This window comes from Poecilia latipinna, unplaced genomic scaffold (genome assembly GCF_001443285.1).
Source record: "Poecilia latipinna isolate Pla-1442-1.1 unplaced genomic scaffold, P_latipinna-1.0 Scaffold2266, whole genome shotgun sequence".
NCBI lineage: Eukaryota > Metazoa > Chordata > Actinopteri > Cyprinodontiformes > Poeciliidae > Poecilia > Poecilia latipinna.
Genome location: NW_015114882.1, coordinates 29228 through 48365, shown reverse-complemented (window position 1 = coordinate 48365; position 19138 = coordinate 29228). Strand labels below are relative to the sequence as shown.

Genomic DNA, 19138 nt, shown 5'->3' with positions numbered 1-19138 from the left:
AAAAAATAAAAAAAGGTTTTAGATTTTTTTCTTTTTTTTAAACTCCTTTATTATAAAAAAAAAAAAAATAAAAAAAGGTTTTAGATTTTTTTCTTTTTTTTAAACTCCTTTATTATAAAAAAAAAAAAAAAAAAAAAAAAAAAAAAAACTATCTCATGTGTGCAGCATTTTCTGTCTGGAGCTGTTTTAAATATTATAACTTTAAAAAAAATAAGTGAAATTCACAAAAAAAAAAAAAAAGCTTAGCTACGTATTACTGCCATCTACTGGATAGAAGTGCAGCCAGGAATTGTGACATACAGAAAAAAGATATTGGTATTTCCAGGGACAGCGTTATAGGTCATCTCATGCTGCTGCAGCTTCAACACACGTTGTTCTCCTTTTACCTGTTTTTATCACCACAAGGTGCAGAGAGTCGTCCCTGATGTATGACACTGCAGCAATGTCGTGGATTGGCACTCTAAGGATGATGTCTTCTCCATCTCGCCAAACAAGCTTGATGTTGTACGCAGACAAGCTCACAACTGCATCCTGCTCTGATGTCAGCTGGCCCGCCAACTGATGGGATTTCTGGAAAATAGGAGCAGGAAAACACTACATCAGTAATTCTCAAAGTCCAGACTCTGATCTGGACTGGACCATAAGCCAACCGTGATCCAGTCTTCAGGGGCTGAAAACGCAGATGATATTGTGGAAGTGGACAAATAAAAGTGCAATACTCTCAACTGACAGAGCAAAACAATAAAAACCTGTAAAGCAAAGCGAAAAGCGAGAGAGTATGAAGTAGGGCTGAAACGATTCCTCGAATGATTCAAGTACCTCGATTACTAAAATTCCTCGAGGAAAATTTACCTGCCTCGAAGCTTCGTTAATTTATGTTTTATTATTTAGCGCACCGTGTTCCGGCCGGGACTTCATTTGCGTTGCGCGGAGCTCTCACTTCCGCCTCTGAGTTGTTGACAAAAGCTAAGTCTCAGCGGCATAAAGTCCAATCTTCAAGATTGGCCCGTGGGGATTTTATTGATTGATGATAATGCCCGACTTTTTATCGTTTTTCAAAAAAAATAATCATTACTCAAAAAAATAATAAAAAATAAAAGCCAGATTGCTCACAGGGACAAAGACCTTCATTTTTAGAGAAATCTCCTGTAGTCTGATGAAACTAACGTAAAGCTGTTTGGTCATATTTAATGTTACATTTGGAGTTGATGGGGGCGCATGGAAACACCATCCTAACGGCAAAGCATGGTAGTGGCAGTATGATGTTATCGGGCTGTTCTGCTGGGAACAAACAGATCTTATAAACAGACAACGACCCAAAGCATACAGCCAAAGTAGTTACAAAGAGTTGGCTCTTTATACATAAAGTTTGTTCACTGGGATTAAACCACTTCCTGCTACTGTCAGCTTTGTACTAGTAACCACCCAAATAAAGATGTAGGAAAATCGTATTGATCGTCCAGGCCAACACTGTGCATATACTTACTCTTGCATTGTCAATGAGCTGCAGAACCTCTGTTCGACTCGATGGGTTCAAGTATCCTGGAACTGATGTCAGCTGCCCTAAATACTGGACAGGACAGAGCAGGTGACTATTTTACATTAAGAGTTTTTGCATGCAACTTGTTAGATCCCTTTACTATGTGTACGATCAAGAAACGAATACGTGGATAGCTAAACTCACTTTTACTTCCTTCTCAATGTAGTCGTTAAGCAGAATGTCAGGTTCAATGCGGTGGTCAGGCTGAGACAGGGAGAAGGTGTGGAGGGCCCTGCGCTCTGTGGATTTCTCCTGAGCCTTCTTGTCTCTTCCCTTCTCTCCTTTCAGAAAGACCCGCTTGAACGGAGACACAATCCCCGGCTATAGAAAACAAAACAGAGGGGTGATGAGAAAAATATATAGGCTGATGGGCATGTGTGCAAACGTAACAGTGACGTGCTTTCACAAACATGACCAAGTCGCATCATATATGGAGCAAAATAGGCCAAACTACTCTATTCAAGTCATGTAGCAGACTTAAATAGCATAGCTATCTATATAATACTCCCACATAGTTTTAGTAGTCCGATTAAGTTTTAGTAGTCGAATTAAGTTATTGCTTAGATATACAAATAAATATACAAAGAGATGAAATAGTAAAGTTCTATTGACTGCATTCGTGTTTCTCCTTACCGTTTTAACAAAAGCAAAAGGAATAACAATGATACTGAGAGTCTAGCTCAAATATAAACACATTAGTATAACTACTGCGTTTTGCATAGGCGAAAACAAAATCTGCTTGAAGAGCTTGGTATTTTAAGCCACCTCGTAAAAATCTATTCGGACCCAGAAGACTTTAAAAAGCGTTACCTCACTCTCCATGATCCCGCAAGCAAGCAGTCACACACACCTGTTCAATAGCAACTTCGCAGCCCGGCAACGGGTGCAGCTACAATTACTAATCTATCCCCAGTTGGCCCGATCTTGCAAACTGACAGCTGCCAACTGACGAGAGGCGCAGCGCACCAGACCTGGGCGGTGCGCATGACGGGTGTGACCCCCACAAAAAGGAAGGAACGTGTCTTTGACTTCTACTCAGGCACAAGAACAGGAAAGGAACCGGCCACAACTTCCTGTGATGACACGCGCTTTAAATGTTGTGACATTCACTTCTGCATCAGACTTCTCATGGCTTTTTTTTTTTTTTTTTTAAGTTTGCTTTGCAGACAATGGCCAAAAAAAAAAAAACACTCACTCGTGCATTCACTCTTAAACTTACTAATATTCTGATGTCACAGCTTCAGCCCGACTCACTTTCTGCAAGGACTTTGCAACCGAGTCTGTGCAAAAGTCTGCAAAACCACGGCAAGAAAGGACGGCATGCATTTCACTGTGCTAACCACACCAGTCACATCTTAAATATTGGTTACGTCGTAGATTTACAGAAGGGAAATGTAGAAAAAAAAAGACTTAAACATTCATCTCATGCTTGCTGCTTGTTTTCCCCTTATTATTATTTTTAGATTCAACTCTGACTTTGTCAGATAAGTTACATACAAGCATCACTAGCATGTGAAAATAACAAAATAACACAAAGAGTTAAAGACAAGAAACCTCCTCCAAGACAAAATTGTATGATTGATTGCTGTGCCTCAAACTTCTAGTCTGTCCTACAATATTCCTATATCTCCTGTTATCCGTAATGTCCACAAGAAGCTTGGATGATTTTAAATCTCTTCTAAAAACTCATTTATTTTCCTTGATTTTTTTTTATTCTTGGGGGCTGGAGAATTAGGCCCCCTAATTCTATTCCTGCTTTTATTGCTTTATTGTGTTTTTGTTTCTTTTCTTTCACTTTCTTTGCCTATTTTACACATGAAGAACTTTGGTCACTTTCTTGTGTGTGAGAGTGTTACACAAAGACTGATTAATCAAGGGATATTTTTAATCCACGACTCTCTTATTCTGCCTGTAGGCTTTTCACTTTTTGAGTCGGACATCGTCACAAGAAATGAGGTGATGCTTTAATATCTCGAAATGTTCCTGTTCCACCCCATGAATATTTTCTGCAATGTCTCCTGTATTTTCGACAAACTTGAAGTAGAGCTACCTAATCTGTTTTTTAAGGCAGTATCTGTTTCAAGTCACATTGAAAGGATCATTTGAAATATTTAACATTAAAAACTAACGAGACTTCAAAAATTGCCATAAACTAAACACACATTAATGACACATTCTCAACTAACCATATGTTGATGAACAAATCCCATTTGCAGTTCTGTTTAAAAAAAACAAAAACAAAGCAAATATGTTTACGTACAGCCCGAAAATAATTGTTTTAGCATACAGATGACACTGATGATGTTTGGCTGCTTACAAAGTTAATACTACAACACCACGGTAGTGCCGTTGCATTATTTAATAGTATGCCACAGCTCAACACATTAACATTTTACGACTTCTGCCAGTGACATGCGATACGGCAGCCTTGGCAAGCAACTTACTTGCTATTAACTTTTGCATTTTCTTAACCGAGAGAACAGCAAGAGAGGAAGGCATTTTCATGGAATATGTAAAGCGACACTTTTCAAGGTTAATGACAGAGACATGTAAATGTCTTGGTATTATTCACTGAAAGCTACATAGTACAAGATATGGTTGATTCAGCAGTAAAATTTCTATATTTATGAATCGAGTTCTTTCTCTTCCAAAATCCAGTTGGTAGCGTTAGTGGATTACTGATGTTGAAAGAAATAGAAAAAAGCTTCTACAGAAATGACATTTCCGTCAATGTTTGCCAAAAATCATGTGTCAGCCCGCAAATGAGATTTCAAACCTCAATGGTCTAGAGTAGATCTGCACTAGACCGAATATTGCATAACAAAAATGAGTCAAGATAACGCTTGGTAAAATTAAAAGGAGCAATCTATCACGTCGTTAAAGTGATTCTCTATCAGCACCATGTGGTAAAAATAGTAACTGCATTCGGTTGAGTTGCCCATGTACCAAAATAAACATTACAAAGAGGCATTAAACTCATGCCATTAAGGATAAAAAAAAATATGATCACCGCTTTCTTCCAATGACAAACAAGAACAGAGTAGCTTGTTTGTTTTTTCACCGTTTGTCCCATCTTGACGTTTAAGAAAACGACAGAAGGTACCTTTGCAAATTATTATACGTCTAGTATTGAAAGTAAATCCCACATCAGGTGGGAGTCATTGCATAGTATTGCAGGGTCCGTTTGTTAGGGGGAGATAGTAAATCTGCTCACTCTCTTGAGCCAGAACAACTATCGAAAACAGTTTCTAGTATCAAGCAAACGTGTTTTGTCTGTCTCTTAAATATACAATACTGCGTCGAGGAATTACGGTACGCACCTATTACATTAAGGAATAGGCTGATCTTACAGTAGTCTTAGCTATGCAATAATTCCTAAATGTTATTTTAAAAAATTTAAGCCGATAATTGCAGATGAGCAACAACTAAAACGTGAAACCAAAAAAGTGAAGAGCGCTGAGGTTTATAACATGGAAACCGACTGAAGAACAATCGTTCAAAAGTTTAATGCAGATCTGACTTGGGGAAAAAAAAAACCTAACTCAAAGCACTAAACTCCACTAATCAGACACATTATGCAATATTCACGAGTATTCTCTCTTTTGAATAGCTTATTAAACATACCATCTACATGTTAGTGTTGTAAAGTGGTGTGTTTGATTACGATTGCTTGTCAGCTAACACTAAACTTTTCTAATTAGCTAACAGTTAGCCTTACTCCCGGCAAGCTAACAAGTTAGCATGTAGTTAATATGCAAAAAAAGTGCACCGCAACCCACCTTTTTTACTTTTTTCACATCTTCCTCCATCTCTAAGTTGTCTTCTTCATTCTCCCTTCAGCCCGGAGATCTATGTGAGACTGGGTGAGACCACAGGAGCTTTAAAACAGCACCTACCTAAGGGCGGTTAGCCTGCTAGGCTAATTTATTTTAGCACTGTGTATCTAAAGAGATACCCAGTTAGGAGCTGATAGCAACTCGCCATCCCAGCTCCCTTCTTACGGCTTAACAGTTAGACAAAAACCCTGATTATCAGTGACTTAAAAAAAAAAAAAAAAAAACAGACACGGCGCGTGTCTAGAGCAACTGCGGAAAAGGTGTGGTAAAAAGACAAACTCGATGAAAACAGCAAAAACTTTTCAATCGTGCCGCCATTTTGGGCGTTGAACTGTAGTCCAGCATGCTTTGCTTTCCTCAAACCAAAACAGCCTGCTGGCGTTGTGCATTACTGAGATTACTGCACTTATACGGAGGACGCAATCGGCAAAAAAATTTACAAAACATTTTTAAAAAATGGCATAAAGGATTTGAATATTTGCAAACTCACCACAGAATACCACATAGACCAGAAGGCAATAATGTTCTAGTGCTTAACTTTATTATTTGCTTTAGTCATCAAAACAGAGAAAAGAATCAAATCATTAACGATAAACACAAAGTAATATAAAGGTGTAAGTTAAGTCAGTGCTAATTACATCTACTCTACTCTTTGTCTAATATAGTTTAAATATTATATTACAAGACAATAATTTCTGGAAGGAGATTGGCATGTGTCCTATATCAGTGGTTCCCAATGCTTGGCTTTGGACCTGACTCATGAAAAATAAAGCAAAGCGGTCTTCAAATTATATTGGGAAATCAATTTTAAAAATTATAAAAATGACAGAAATTACAATATGTTTGCTATTGTTATTAAATCTGACAAAAACAATTTTGTTAAATTAAATTTAAATTGCAGTTTCACAGGATAAACTTGTTTACATAATTAACACATCCATTTAAAATGTATTATTTTTTCCTATATTTGCCAAGAACAATAATAGATGAATAGTTCTTATGTATTTATGTTTTCCTAGTATTTTTTTCCCTGTTTTTTTTATTTGTTCATTTCCACTGATTGTTAGTTTCCATTTTTTATAATTAAATCACTAGAATAATAACAATAAAAAATATTGTGGCTGATTATTTTTCCATCACACATTTTCTACCTATTACAACACACTTAGTCTAATTTTGAAGAACTTCTCTTTTCTTTTCTTGTTAGCTTGAAATTAAGTATATTGACTCTGGCATGTTGATTTCCAGCAACTTGCGATAATTTCCACATTTTTTTTCAGTGGGAATATTACTGTAAATAGTTTAGAAGAGTGACTTAGAGGCTATTTATTATCTTTTATTAAAAAAATATTTTTGCTTGCTGAGAAAATAACATAACGTGTAAATTCTTACAGTTACATATAATGTAGCTAATACATTATAATCATGCCATTCCTTTTGCTACCTTGACTGATCAGAAAAAAGAGAGACTAACAAAAAATAAAAACACCACTGGGATTTTCCACTTTCAAATACTATATTTATTTTTCTCTTCTGGGATGAACAGTCTGATATATGAATCTACAGTAAGGCTTAACATTACATTTTCAGCATAATATTTCTCTTTTCATCTAAAAACCAAAACATACAAAATAACTTTAGCACCATATGTTATTAATAATATTCATATTGTTCCCAAAAATAGGGCGTAAGTACAACACTGGACATCAGTTTTGCTTTTTTTTTTTTTTCTTTTCAAAGAAATGGGGATTCATTAAAACAATTTACTTACGTTTTATATTTAACAACAACAAAGAAATTCCTTTGTATATGTTTTTCTCTCACAACATAGGCTGCAATGTTTCCACAATCGTAAGGAGCTACATTATGTAGCAGATTTAATGACTAACTTTTGGAATACCCCAGAAAAATCATATACCCCTCTGGAGTATTCATGGAACACACCAACAAGCTAACACAATCAATAGGTTGATTAAATATAAACAAAGCCAAATTCCCAACACTTTTAAAAAAAATCCAAAAAAAAAAAAAAAAAAAAAAAAATCAGCAGCAATATTAAGACATAGTTGCTCTGTCGGAATATCAAATTCATTTTTGAAGAAAATATTACAGCTGATTCTACAATTAGCAAAATAATAAAAACAAAAATAGATACATACAGATAAAGGACATATAGGTGACAGGAATTTACAACACAGCAATCACGTTCTATATATATATATATATATATATATTTTTTTTTTTTTTAACCCAAAGTCCAACTGCAGATGTACAGTTGTGCTCCTTCGCTTTTGCTGAAAGGATACACTTTGTCATCTGTTTCATTCTCTCAGAGAAAAAGAATTGAAATCCTAGTGCAGACAGATTTATTGCAAAATAAAACCCCACCATACGCTGAACCCAATAGAATAAACATTATTCAAACAGTAAGAACTGTAGTCTTTTTTTCTTTTTTTTTTTTGTGAAGGTTGAGAAATTAAAATGGCACCATTGAGAGTTGAGTTCTGCTGTAAACTGTGTGGATTTGAGGTGCTGGCTGCAGAGCATTCAAAGACTGCACATTTTGTGAGGGTGCAGGTTTTCTCGGTTTCACTGCAAGTGTATATGCTCTCAGAAAGCCAAAAAGTGGACCCTGAAGTCCACCTTGGTAGCACCTTTTAAATGTGTGTTTTTTTTTTCTTTTTCAGCACCAGGTTATTGACAAAAAGATACAGAAGGAACAAAACAAACAAACAAAAACATAATTGCACTGATTTACTATCCCCAACATCCTTCCCTTTTGGTAAAAACGACAGTTGTGACTTAAACCAGGTCAAACACTACAATGGTCTGCTGCTACACATTAATGAGAAATCAAACTGACTTTTGAGCACTGACATGCTAAATGCTGAGGTTCACCTGACAATGAGCCCTAAAATTCATGCTAGGAAGTGGAAGAAAATATGGGTATTTTAAAACAATATAGTAATCTACCTGTTTTATCATAGAAAATCCAACACAACACTTTTTTTTTTTTTTTTTACACATTTTGTCATCAACCTCCTCCTATTTGTACCACAAGCATTGTTGTTTTGGCTGGAGGATGCTTTCACAAAACACCGAAAATGCTTGAAGTTTACTTCTTGGCACCACAAAATATTCATAACGGCAAGAAATAAGAAGATGTAAAGGCATAAACAAAAGTGCTTAACAATCGACCATATTTGTTTTCAACGTTGTGGCTGGTTTGTGTTGTAAATCTCCATCAAAAACAATCCAAACGTTATGGTTCAGGGCCAAATATTAAGCTCACAGTTGCAATGCGTGAAATGGTCATAATACAGTGTCTTGCAAAGGTATTCATTCCACTTTTAATTTATGACTTTTGTCCCGACTGGAAACTTCAGAGTATTTAATGGGGATTTTATGAGACAAAGCAATTCAAAGTTGTCCATGTGAAATTCAAGGGAAAATGATCCTTTGTTTTCCAAGTGATTGATGAATAAAGTAAGTAATAAGTAATTCAACTTAATATATTTAATCTCAGTATAAATCCAGGTCTTCTGTGAAGGTTTAAGAGATTTATTGAAAAAACAAAACAAAACCAAACAAAACAAAGAAAAGCCAATGAACAAAAGGCGCCATGAAGGCACACCTGAACTGATAGGTAAGGAGAGCATTAGTCAGAAAGCAGCCAAAAAGCCCACGACCACGCTAAAGGAGGAGCTGCACAGATCACCCAGCCAGCATGCCTAGGTGGGCCCCATGTGGGGACAAGGAGGGCAGACTATATGGGTCCCNCGAGAGGAGCCAGTTGAGGTGGCTCCTGCATTGGGTTAAGTTGGACGACTCCCTGGTGAGGTGTTCTGGTTGCATCCCACTGGCAGGAGACCCATAGGAAGACCCAGCATACACTGGAGAGATGGACATTAGTTCATATGAAGGCCTGCTTGTTCAGAGTAATGAACAAGAATCCATCTGTTGGATCTTCACATCTTCACACCATGCTCCTTGAATCCCCCACTACCTGAAAGATTTACCTGGTGCTCAGGGAGATAAGAACCAGAATAGACTTACTGCAACAGGAACAGGGAAACTCACTCATGATTCTGAATTCAAGCTTCTGTGCAGAAGTGGGGCTGGAGTCTGACAATACTTTTTGGGCTTGATGGACATGACCAGGGTTGTTCCAGAGAAGCTACAGAAGAACATCAGTATCTGGTCTGAAGTCAAGAGTTAAGGGAGGAAGGCTGGAGCAGATCATCCATGAAGGAGAACCGACCCTGGTTCTGGTGTATCCAAAAGGGAAGACCATGGAAGTTTCTAGGCCTTTGGGAAGTATCTGGTTTGAATCATGAAGCTTTCAGATGAAAAGTCTTGCTCTCGTGTTTGTGTTGTCCTCTCTGGATCGTATGAAGGGGTAAAATGTGTCTGTTGCTCTCCAGTTTGAGAAGTCCAGATTCAACAAACATCTTCATGTTTAACCAGAGCAAAGCTGCTTCAGGTGTGATGGTTTATTTGTTTCTGCAGAACTTGGTGCCAGAAGTCAATCCAGAGACAGACTGCCTTCTCTGGGTAAACAACCTCAGTCCACCGACCCTGTCCATCAGAACTCCTCTGTGGTTCCGGTTCATGTCTCTGTTATCTTCCCTCCAGGTTTCTCTGTGAGCAGAAGTCTGTTTAGAGACCGCCTCCCATCGTATGGTAATCTCTGCCAGTTTGTTGTCGTCTTCAGTGAAGGCCGCTCTGTGATCCAACCTTTTTCTTCTTCTCTGCAGGGTTCTCACGGCCTCGTTCTGGAAGTGCCCCGCCCACACCTGTTAACTTCCCCACTGCACCTGAAGCCCCACCTATTAAAAGCTCCTCACCTTCAAGTAAACAACAGGTAGAACCTGGATCCAAGCTGATCCAGAGCATTATGATTTTTATTGGTTCAGGAGAACAGCTCTATAGGTACAGTGTCCTAATAAACAGACGTCCCCTTTCTAGTCTAAAGAAACCTTTACCTGTCCAGGTAAATCATACAACCATCTGGATTTATCTGATGTTGAAACTTATTGGCCTCGATCTTCTGTCTTCTCAGACACCTTCATCTCATCAGTGGAAGTCTTCCTCTCGTCTGCGCTTTTCCTGTCCTCCTGTGAGCTCCGCCCCTCGATGCCCAGCCCACCCTCTCAGGTGTAACACGGATTCCCTCCTGCACCTGTTTGGCTCCTGGCTGTTTGAAGCGGCTCTGATAACTTCAGGTCTGTCCTGTTAGCATGCTCTGTCCTGTAGGATCTGCTCCTAGTATAGACCATACTCTGATATTCCTGGACTAAGCTACACACCTGTGACACCTGTCTCCAACAGGTAAACAAGCTGATGTCACTGTGATGTCAGACCGATGGGCAGCAGGGAGAGCAGAGGCCTGCGGGACGCTCTGCAGGATTTTCACCTGCAAGAAGACAGGAGAAAACATTCAGTCCATCTACCTGTCCAGGTAACTGTCCACCTGTCCAGGTTTGTCCATCTCACGGTCTCACTCCTGTCTCTGGTGTCCTCTGTCAGGTTCTACCTGGTTCTCCTGCGAAGCCTCCAGGACGCCTGTCCACCTGTCGTGGTCTCTGTCCTGCTGAACTCCACCAATCTGTTCTGCTGCGACCTGAGAGGGGTCAACCTGCTGCTGCCGTCCTTTGTCTCTGTCCTGGAGACGGTACTGCTGGACAGGTATCAACACCTCCGGTACAGAACTAGAAGTGGGCGGGACTCGGCTCAGATCAGGTTGGGAGCGTTTCCATGAATGTTAGAATGTGTATCAGGTTTTGGACCTGATTTCAGATCCGTTCTAGCAGAGCCAGTCGGGTCAGTAGGTTCTGGATTTGTTGTTTCCAAATTCCACACAGAAAACAGAACAAATGGTTTGTAGTGAACCTAGAGAACCTGCTTACTTCTGATCACCTGATCCTATCAGGGAGACGGAGCTTGGAGGGGACAGATACCTGCAAAGAGGAGCAGAGTATCATGGGTATTATAGTAAACTGAGGGCAAGACCAGCCAGAACCGTCAGGTCCAGACCAGATAACAGGAACCAAATCTGCATTTAATTTAATCTGGTTTGAATCACGAAGCTTTCAGATGAAAAGTCTTGCTCTGGCGTTTGTGTTGTCCACTCTGGGCTCCTGTAGACAGGTGGGCAGGTGAATAAACATCTTTCTCTGAATTGAACCAAACATGATTGTGACCATCAGGTAACTTCCTGTTGATGCTTCCAGGGATCTGATCCGGTTTAAGGGCCTCGTCAGTCTTGTGGATTTAAGGCGATCCTCCATCTTCATCCTGCTGTCTCTGATGCCCCTCCCTGTGCAGCTTGGACCAGCCCAAATACAGGTAGCTCCTCTGTAACCATGGCAACATATGAGCAAGTCTGACTTGCCATCCCACCAAACGTTGGCTGTGGTTCTGCAGAACTCTGTGGATTTGATGATGGGCTGTGAGGATGCCACAGCAGGTAACTTCCTGTCTTATAAGCTCCGCCTTCACAGCCTTCTGATTGGAGCTTTGCAGATAGAGACAGACACATGCAACATCCAGCTGCTCCTGGGTCAGTTTCTGCTTCCTGGTTTTCTCCACGACTTTGCCTCATGAACATTAATCACATCTTTGTTTCTGCAGCCGCCATATTGAATGTAGTCCATGACTCGGCTGCAGCAGAGGCTCCTCCTCCCTCACCTCATCCTGATCAGGTAAGTTCTCCAAGTCAATCTTACCAGTTTTTTCTGACTGGTGAAATCAACACATTTAATTTATTTTACAATTAAGTGTTTTAGCAAAATGCAGCCACCAAGGGACACTATGTGTCTTTTTTATGTTATTCTAAAGCCTAGAGAAATGTCAGCTTAAGAATGGGCATGTGGCTTACAACTTTTCCCAAATCTAACATGCTAGTCAAGAACATGATCTCCATATTGGATTGGTGGAGACCTGGGTTAACGACTCCCATTGGTGCTGGTAACCAACAGGGTACCGATGGAAATTAGACTACTGCTGATCAGAGAAGACATGTCGACAGAGAGAGAAGAGAAAAAGCAAGAGTTTAGGACTGAGAGTAGGAACTTCGAATGTTGGGACTATTACAGGGAAAGCTAGGGAGTAGGCAGAGGAGGAAGGTGGACATATTGTGTGTTCAGAAGACCAGGTGGAAAAGTAGCAAGACTAGAAGCCTAGGAGCATGGTTCAGGCTACCATGGTGTGGATGAGAAGAGAAATGGTGTTAGGATTATCTTAAAGGAGGAGTTTGTCAGGAACGTTTTGGACGTGACAAGTGTGTCAGGTAGGTTTGATAGTGGAATGGCATGAAACCATTCCTCTACTGCATCTGTAGTACATGCAAAGACTGCATGTACTACAGATGCAGTCTTTGCTTTGAGGATGTTGATAGAGAAGTACAGAGAATGTCAGCTTCATTGTGGTTTTATGGATCTAAAGAAAACGTGACAAGGTTCTGAGAGAGGAACTATGGTGCTGTATGAGGAAGTCTGGAGTAGTAGAGACGTATGTTAGAGTGGTTCGGGACATATATGAGAGCTGTAAGACTGGAGTGGGGTGAACGAGAGGTCAAGGTGGAAGTGAAACTTCACTTAGGAGTGGCTCTGAGCCCTGGTTGATGGATGACGTTAGACAGAACTATGATGTTTGCACATGAAATCGTGATCTATGGTGAGAGGAGAGAACAGGTGAAGGAAAATCTCAAGAGAAGGAGACATGAGGTTACAGGGATAAAGAGGGTGAAGGATTTTAAGTGCTTGGGATCAACAATTCAGAGCAACAGTGAGTGTGAAAATGAAGTGAAGAAACATGTCCAAGCAGATTGGTAGGTGTGATGAGAAAATTAGAGAGAAAGAAAGGAAAGGTGTACAAGACGGTGGCGAAACCAGCAATGCTGTTTGGCTTAGAGAGGAGGCCGAGCTGGAGGCAGCCAAGATGAAGATTCAAGGGGATGGATAAATAGGAGTACATTGGTGGAAGGATGGAACTGCCAGGCAGGAGGCCTAGAGGAAGACCTTAGAGGAGGTTTATGGCTGGAGTGAAAGAGGACATGAAGGTGGTTGGTGTGAGAAGAAGATGTGGAAGACAGGGTTAGATGGAGACCAATGACTCGCTGTGGCGACCCCTAAAGGGAAAAGCCAAAACGGAGAGTGTTTCACCAAACTTGTGGTCAGATAAACTCTTCTTCATTTTCAGTCCAGAAGGTCTGACCATCGGAACCAGGAGGTCCAATTCAGGGGGACTAATGGAACCAGCAGGACCAGGACATCAAGTAAGATATAAAGGACTGTCTTCCTTACTGTTTGGGTGTTGGTAAACTACCACTGATGATGTATGTGTGCTGCCATGGTAACCAGCTACCCAATCGGAAGCAGCAGTCCTTTGGGTTCATGTTGTCCGTCTGCTGACTCAGCGTTTGACGTCTCAGTGGAGAAATGACTCTGCAGTTTGTCTGTCTGCACTGGAAGTACTGGGAGGACTGGCCAAGGTGGGAACACACACACACACACACACCAGAACTGGCTACAGTGCAGTTTTAGAGGCTGGACTGTAACCGGGTCAAACGGTGGTGGATCTCAGCGCTACCATCTGGTCCTCTCATCGTTTTATTTGGTTCCGACCCGGATCAGTCTGTATGTTCTGTGGTCCGGCAGGTGGAGGTCCAGGTGGAGGCCTCGGAGCGGCGCCGGGCCGTCGGTACTGTCTGCACCTACATCGTGTTCCAGTGCGGCCGTCCTCCTCCGCTCCACTCCAGAGACCTGCACTCTATCATCGTCGCTGCTTTCTGCTGCCTGAACACCTGGCTGACCCAAAACCCAGATCTGCTGCACCAGCAGGTAACTGACCTGCAACCTGCACAGGTTCTGATCTGGTTCTGATTAGAGTCTGTATATCAGGTAACAGTTCTGGAAGTCTGCTGGGTCGGTTCCTGTTCTCTAGGTGAACGCCTCTGTCCCTTCTGGTACCGCCAGGAGTGTCTGCTGGAGGTTTTGGAGATTGTGGAGTTGGGGATCTCAGGCAGCAGGTCCAGACAGGACCAGAACATTGTGTGGAAGGACGACAAAGATCTGAACCCGGCCTCTCTGAGGGTGAAGGAGGCGGCAGAGGCAACGCTGAGCTGGTGATTAAAACATGGTCCTGGTTCTGATCCTGTTAGAAACCAGGAGCAAACTGGACCAGAACCAGCTTCAGTTAGAACCTAGGAGGAGCTAAGTACATCAGGTTCTGCTTCAGTTAGCTCCTGGATTCTAACTGCAGCTGGTTCTGGTCCAGTATCATGCAGGTTTCCGGAGCGGGTCCAGATCCGTCGCTCAGAGACAACACCCTGATGTTGGATGACAGCAGCCTGAAGAGGTCCAGATATTTTGTTCTGGAAGGTTCTGTGATTCTGGCCACATTGGAGCCAACACCAGATCAACCTGATCAAGGTAGATCCAGAACCAGAGACAGAACCTCAGCCCAGAACTGCAGAGATACTGATAGTTCTGGTCCTGTTGCAGAGCCCAGTCCGTCTCTGCTGGTGATCTTGAGGGGACCGTCGGGACATCACAACTGGACTCTACAGCTCCACCTGCTGCCCAAAGACGCCCGAGCCATTCAGGTGATCATGTGATCAGGTGATGCTGCTGCAGTGCCTCAACCAGCCTGATAGTGGCGCTGCAGTATCATTTGGTTCCACTCTGGAGTCTGTTGAGGTTCCATCATCACCACAGAACCAGAACATGATTGGTCCGCAGAACTGAAGTCTTCAGGTGAGTTTTTGTCTCTTGGACAGACGCAGGCGGCACTAATCCCAAGACAGCCGCGCCTCGCCGCTGAAGACGCTGGACAGAGACGCTCCATCAACCACCAGCTGGTTCTGGAGCACATAGAGAGAGTTCCTTCAGTTGGAGCAGATCAGAGCATCCCTCCTCTGATCAGAACTGGACCTGCTGAGGTAAGACCCGAGTCCGTCCAGAACCAGAACCATTAGAATCTGTTCTAGACGTTCAGAGCTGTCACAGATCAGGGGACATGTGTGTCTCAGGTGTGGACATCTGTACTTTAGGACAGGCAGCAGTTGGACCATCTGCGAGTAACCTTGAAGACCCAACAGGAAATTGAAGTTCAGCCTTGGCTGAGCAGTCATTCAGTTGCTATGGCAACCTGCAGACCACCTTCTCCTATCAGCTGCTTCCAGGTGACCAGACTCTTCCTGTCCCACCTGGGTTTTCTGACTCCGGAGAGTGTGAAGGTAGACATCGGGACAGGACTCGTTTTGTCTGGCTTACCTGTCCATCATTCATCTGTCCTCCCTTCACCTGTCGGCAGGATCCAGGTGTCGACAGCATGCAGCCCGCACTCTTGTCTCTGGACTCATCTCTTCCAGGTTTCTCAGAAAGCCTGAGACGTTTAGACCAGCTTCCATCCAGAAACAGTGACTGTGCGTTTGTCTTCTACGTGAGAGCAGGACAGAAGACACCCAGAGAGGTATTCCTCACCTGTCCTACCTGTCTACCTGTCTCAGATGGTTCTGAGTCTGTCGTGTCTTGCCTGTCTATCTCCCTGCAGATCTTGGGGAATGTGGACAAGCAGACCCACGTCAGCGGTCCTTTCTTGGACTTCCTGTCGTCTCTTGGTTGTCCTGAAGAGGTGGGCGGAGCCAGTCGTTTAGGTGAGGTCTTTGTTTGAGGGTTCAGGTGTCAGAACTCTTCGGTTAACTAACTGGGTGATTCCTGGTTTCAGAATTTGGGGCTGTTCTGGGGGACAGCGGAGGCGGCGTGTTCGATGGACGGAGGTTCGTCCTGAAGTTTGCCGATGCTTTGACGCAAATCACCTTCATTGTTCCTTCATCACACACCTACAGTCAGTGCTTGGTGATGTCACTCTGAAATAACAGTAACCAATCACACCCAAGATGATCAATTTAGCTTCATTTTCCAAGCAGCTGATTGGCTGAAGAGCTTTGAGGAGGTGGGGCACACCGCTGCTTCATCATCCAACCAGAAAAGAGCTGAGGTGAGGCTCCGCCCTCAACCTACCCTGTATATTAACATACAAGGTTTTTTCTGTCTTACCTGTCCCTCATCTGTGTGTCTGTTCAGACCCGTTCATCAGAAGACATCCGATTCTGTCAGAGTGTCTCATCATTTTTCCGATCAGACTCAAAGCTGCTCATTGTTTGGGTCGAACGCTTTGAGGACATTGGTAACTAACTAGCTAGCTAAATAACTATTAGTCATTTCTAGCAGGTTTCTGTTGTCTTGTTTGACTCCAGTGAGTCACAGAACAAAACTAAGAGATGAAACTGAAATTCGTGAAGTAAATAATTTTCAGATCAATCAACAGAATCCAGAAACAGCTGAAGAAAAGGGATGCAGTTTTTGATGGGTGTTTTCTCCTCCTGATGGTCCAGTCGACCCAGTTCTACTGGAACCAGAACTCCATCATCTGCTCCACCTCCAGCTGCTGTGGTTCTGAGTCAAACCAACCTGTTCCCCTCCTGGCCTGTGGGGGCGCTGCACCAAGAACCACTGAAGGAAACGACACAAAAACCTCTGAAGACACTGAGAGCAACTTCCTTCTTCACCAGATGGAAACAAGATGGAGGCGTTAGAATTTAGCGGTTGGAGGATTTCTCTTTAGTCTTTGGCTAAAGACAAGGAGACATTTCTGCTGCTAGCACCAGGAGAAATGCCAGAGGTCAGAGGTCGGTTAGCAGTCACAACTCACCAAGTGAACCGGACTTTATAGGCAAAAGGACTGGGGTCAGATTGAAGCGGATTGAACAAGACAGTCCCTGGTAGCCGTAGGAAGTATTGCACATTCAAAATCAGAGAAAGTGGAAGCTCCGCCCTCTTCAGTGGGACACACCCACTTTTCCATGAGGGGTGAATCTGGTGGCCCATGTTTTTCTGATCTTTGTGTTTCAGAGACGTTTCCTCTGACAGATCTGCTGCTGGAGACGAGAGCGCAGACGGAGACCGGGTGAGTGGATCTGGGTCGGTGGTTCTGACCAGTCCCACCTGAAGTTCTGCTTCAGTCAAGCCCAGCATGGCTCTCCAGGTCTGACAGACTGTCCATCTCTCTCTTAGTTCCTCCAGCATCCAATTGATCTTCATCCATCCTCTGAAGACGGGACTCTTCAGGATCTGTTTCCTTGGAAATGCCTCTACCAAGCTAGGATTGGTCGTCCCATTGGTGAATGGGATGGTGACCAGCAGGAGGTCTCTGGGTGAGGACCAATCACAAGATGGCTGCTTGGTTCTGAAGATCGATTGGATGGTAGTTACACCTGACTGTCCTCCTCAGGGTTCCTGCTCACAGAGATGGTGTCTAACTGCTCTCGCCACTGTCGCTTGGAGAGTGACTCCGCCCCTCCGCCTCACGTCAGAAGGAAACACCTGATCAATGACATCATCCTCTGCTATAAGAGCCGCTGCTCTGAACCCGCCTTCTACTCCGCCCTGTTCCAGTTTTGATCTGTTACTATGGTAACTAGGTGTAGCTCGACAGGAAACAGAAAACTCCCTTGGAGGAGTCGGATGAGCAAATCCTTATAGTGCAGTTTTGAACTGATTAAAGCTTTTAATTATTTAATCATTTCCATGTAATTAAACATTGACAGCAATAAAAATGAACGAATATTTAAGTCAAATGGGATTTTTTAAAATTTAATTTGAATGTTTTCTTAGGCTGACGTCTCTTGCTTATGATCCAACCTTTATTTTTATGTGAAGTCCATCCACCTAGTCTTCTTCTTCTACTTTGTTTTCTTCTTTATATCTCTCTCATGCTGTTATAAAAATCACTCTTACGTCTTTCAAAGAAAGCCTGGTAACCAGAGCAGAGTGGCTTTAAATGTTGAAGAATGCCAGTTGCTCTTTGTGCCTGTGGGGCTCAGCAACGCCCCCTATTAGTGAGACCCGGTATTTTCTTTTCCATCCATCCATTTTCTAACACCTTTGTCTCTTGTGGGGTCGGGTAACGTTCTGGGCGAGAGGCGGGGTCACTCTGGACAGGTCACCAGTCTGTCGCAGGGCAACACAGAGACACACAGGACACACAACCATGCACACACACACACACACACACACCTAGGGACAATTTTAGAGAGACCAATTAACCTGACAGTCATGTATGTTTTTGGACTGTGGGAGGAAGCTGGAGAACCCAGAGAGAAGCCACCATGCACAGGGAGAACATGGAGGCTCCAGGCAGAAAGGCCCCAGGCCGGGAATCAAACTACCAGCTCTTTCTACTTGCTGGAAGGCAACAGCTCTACCAACTGCACCACTGAGCAGCCCGGTATTTTGTTGTATCCTGCACAATTTCAATGAATGTCCAATCAGAAAGACTAAATATGTCAGTAGCATTCATTACATGAGTTAGACTAGGGGTGGGCAATCCTGGTCCTGGAGGGCCGGTGTCCTGCAACTCTTAGACTCCCTGGTTCAACACACTTGAAGCAAACAGCTGAATCTCCTCCTCAGTGCAGTCGAGTTCACCAGAGTCCTGCTAACAACCTCATCATTTGACCCCGGTGTGTTGAAGTTGAGACATCTAAAAGCTGCAGGAGACCGGCCCTCCAGGACCAGGATTGCCCACCCCTAATTCATAGAAAACTTAAGTGTACAAACTGATTTTCTCTCATTGTTGTTGGCATCTATTTTAGTTACTGTACCTGTTCTCCTGATTTCAGGTAAGGTAAGGTAATTTTATTTATATAGCACATTTTCAGCAACAAGGCAATTCAAAGCGCTTTACATGAGTTAAA

At 42.6% G+C, this 19138-nt stretch overlaps 2 protein-coding genes across 5 annotated transcripts in view; one reads left to right on the top strand and one right to left on the bottom strand.

Annotated features, from left to right (window-relative positions):
* The window catches only part of LOC106937030 (ral GTPase-activating protein subunit beta-like), a 25477-nt gene extending 7469 nt beyond the window's left edge, over window positions 1-18008 (top strand). For 2 of the 3 annotated variants that reach the window (XM_015018326.1, XM_015018325.1), the window contains 24 exons: window positions 9886-10059; window positions 10134-10240; window positions 10439-10601; window positions 10708-10837; window positions 10906-11064; window positions 11610-11724; window positions 11803-11938; window positions 12010-12080; window positions 13579-13654; window positions 13740-13870; window positions 14037-14219; window positions 14355-14503; window positions 14656-14810; window positions 14883-14983; window positions 15158-15319; window positions 15431-15616; window positions 15694-15852; window positions 15934-16036; window positions 16108-16227; window positions 16310-16380; window positions 16467-16569; window positions 17295-17349; window positions 17457-17596; window positions 17674-18008. In XM_015018326.1, the coding sequence (XP_014873812.1) occupies window positions 9886-10059; window positions 10134-10240; window positions 10439-10601; window positions 10708-10837; window positions 10906-11064; window positions 11610-11724; window positions 11803-11938; window positions 12010-12080; window positions 13579-13654; window positions 13740-13870; window positions 14037-14219; window positions 14355-14503; window positions 14656-14810; window positions 14883-14983; window positions 15158-15319; window positions 15431-15616; window positions 15694-15852; window positions 15934-16036; window positions 16108-16227; window positions 16310-16380; window positions 16467-16569; window positions 17295-17349; window positions 17457-17596; window positions 17674-17843 (3119 nt within the window). In that variant the 3' untranslated portion in view covers window positions 17844-18008. The remainder of the gene's footprint in view (window positions 1-9885; window positions 10060-10133; window positions 10241-10438; window positions 10602-10707; window positions 10838-10905; window positions 11065-11609; window positions 11725-11802; window positions 11939-12009; window positions 12081-13578; window positions 13655-13739; window positions 13871-14036; window positions 14220-14354; window positions 14504-14655; window positions 14811-14882; window positions 14984-15157; window positions 15320-15430; window positions 15617-15693; window positions 15853-15933; window positions 16037-16107; window positions 16228-16309; window positions 16381-16466; window positions 16570-17294; window positions 17350-17456; window positions 17597-17673) is intronic. The other variant, XM_015018327.1, reaches the window with a different exon arrangement.
* Window positions 181-5749, bottom strand: LOC106937041 (cerebral cavernous malformations protein 2 homolog). 2 transcript variants are annotated; one of them, XM_015018350.1, is made up of 4 exons: window positions 2351-3658; window positions 1685-1861; window positions 1487-1570; window positions 181-570 (listed from the first exon to the last, which is right to left on the bottom strand). In XM_015018350.1, the coding sequence occupies exons 1-4, from the start codon at window positions 2360-2362 to the stop codon at window positions 346-348; spliced, it is 498 nt and encodes a 165-aa protein (XP_014873836.1). In that variant the 5' UTR covers window positions 2363-3658; the 3' UTR covers window positions 181-345. The 2 variants fall into 2 exon arrangements, with proteins under 2 accessions (XP_014873836.1, XP_014873835.1); XM_015018349.1 differs by lacking the exon at window positions 2351-3658 and adding an exon at window positions 5320-5749 and having other exon boundaries at window positions 191-570.
* Window positions 18009-19138: the final 1130 nt, after the last annotated feature.

What these genes read in the sequence shown, in the direction of transcription:
- LOC106937041 (XM_015018349.1), bottom strand. Translation starts at nt 5,349, where the DNA reads ATGGAGGAAGATGTGAAAAAAGTAAAAAAG. An exon ending in ATGTGAAAAAAGTAAAAAAG is followed by an intron (nt 1,862 to 5,319) that starts GTGGGTTGCGGT and finishes TGTTTTCTATAG; the next exon opens with CCGGGGATTGTGTCTCCGTT. An exon ending in AGCTCATTGACAATGCAAGA is followed by an intron (nt 571 to 1,486) that starts GTAAGTATATGC and finishes CCTATTTTCCAG; the next exon opens with AAATCCCATCAGTTGGCGGG.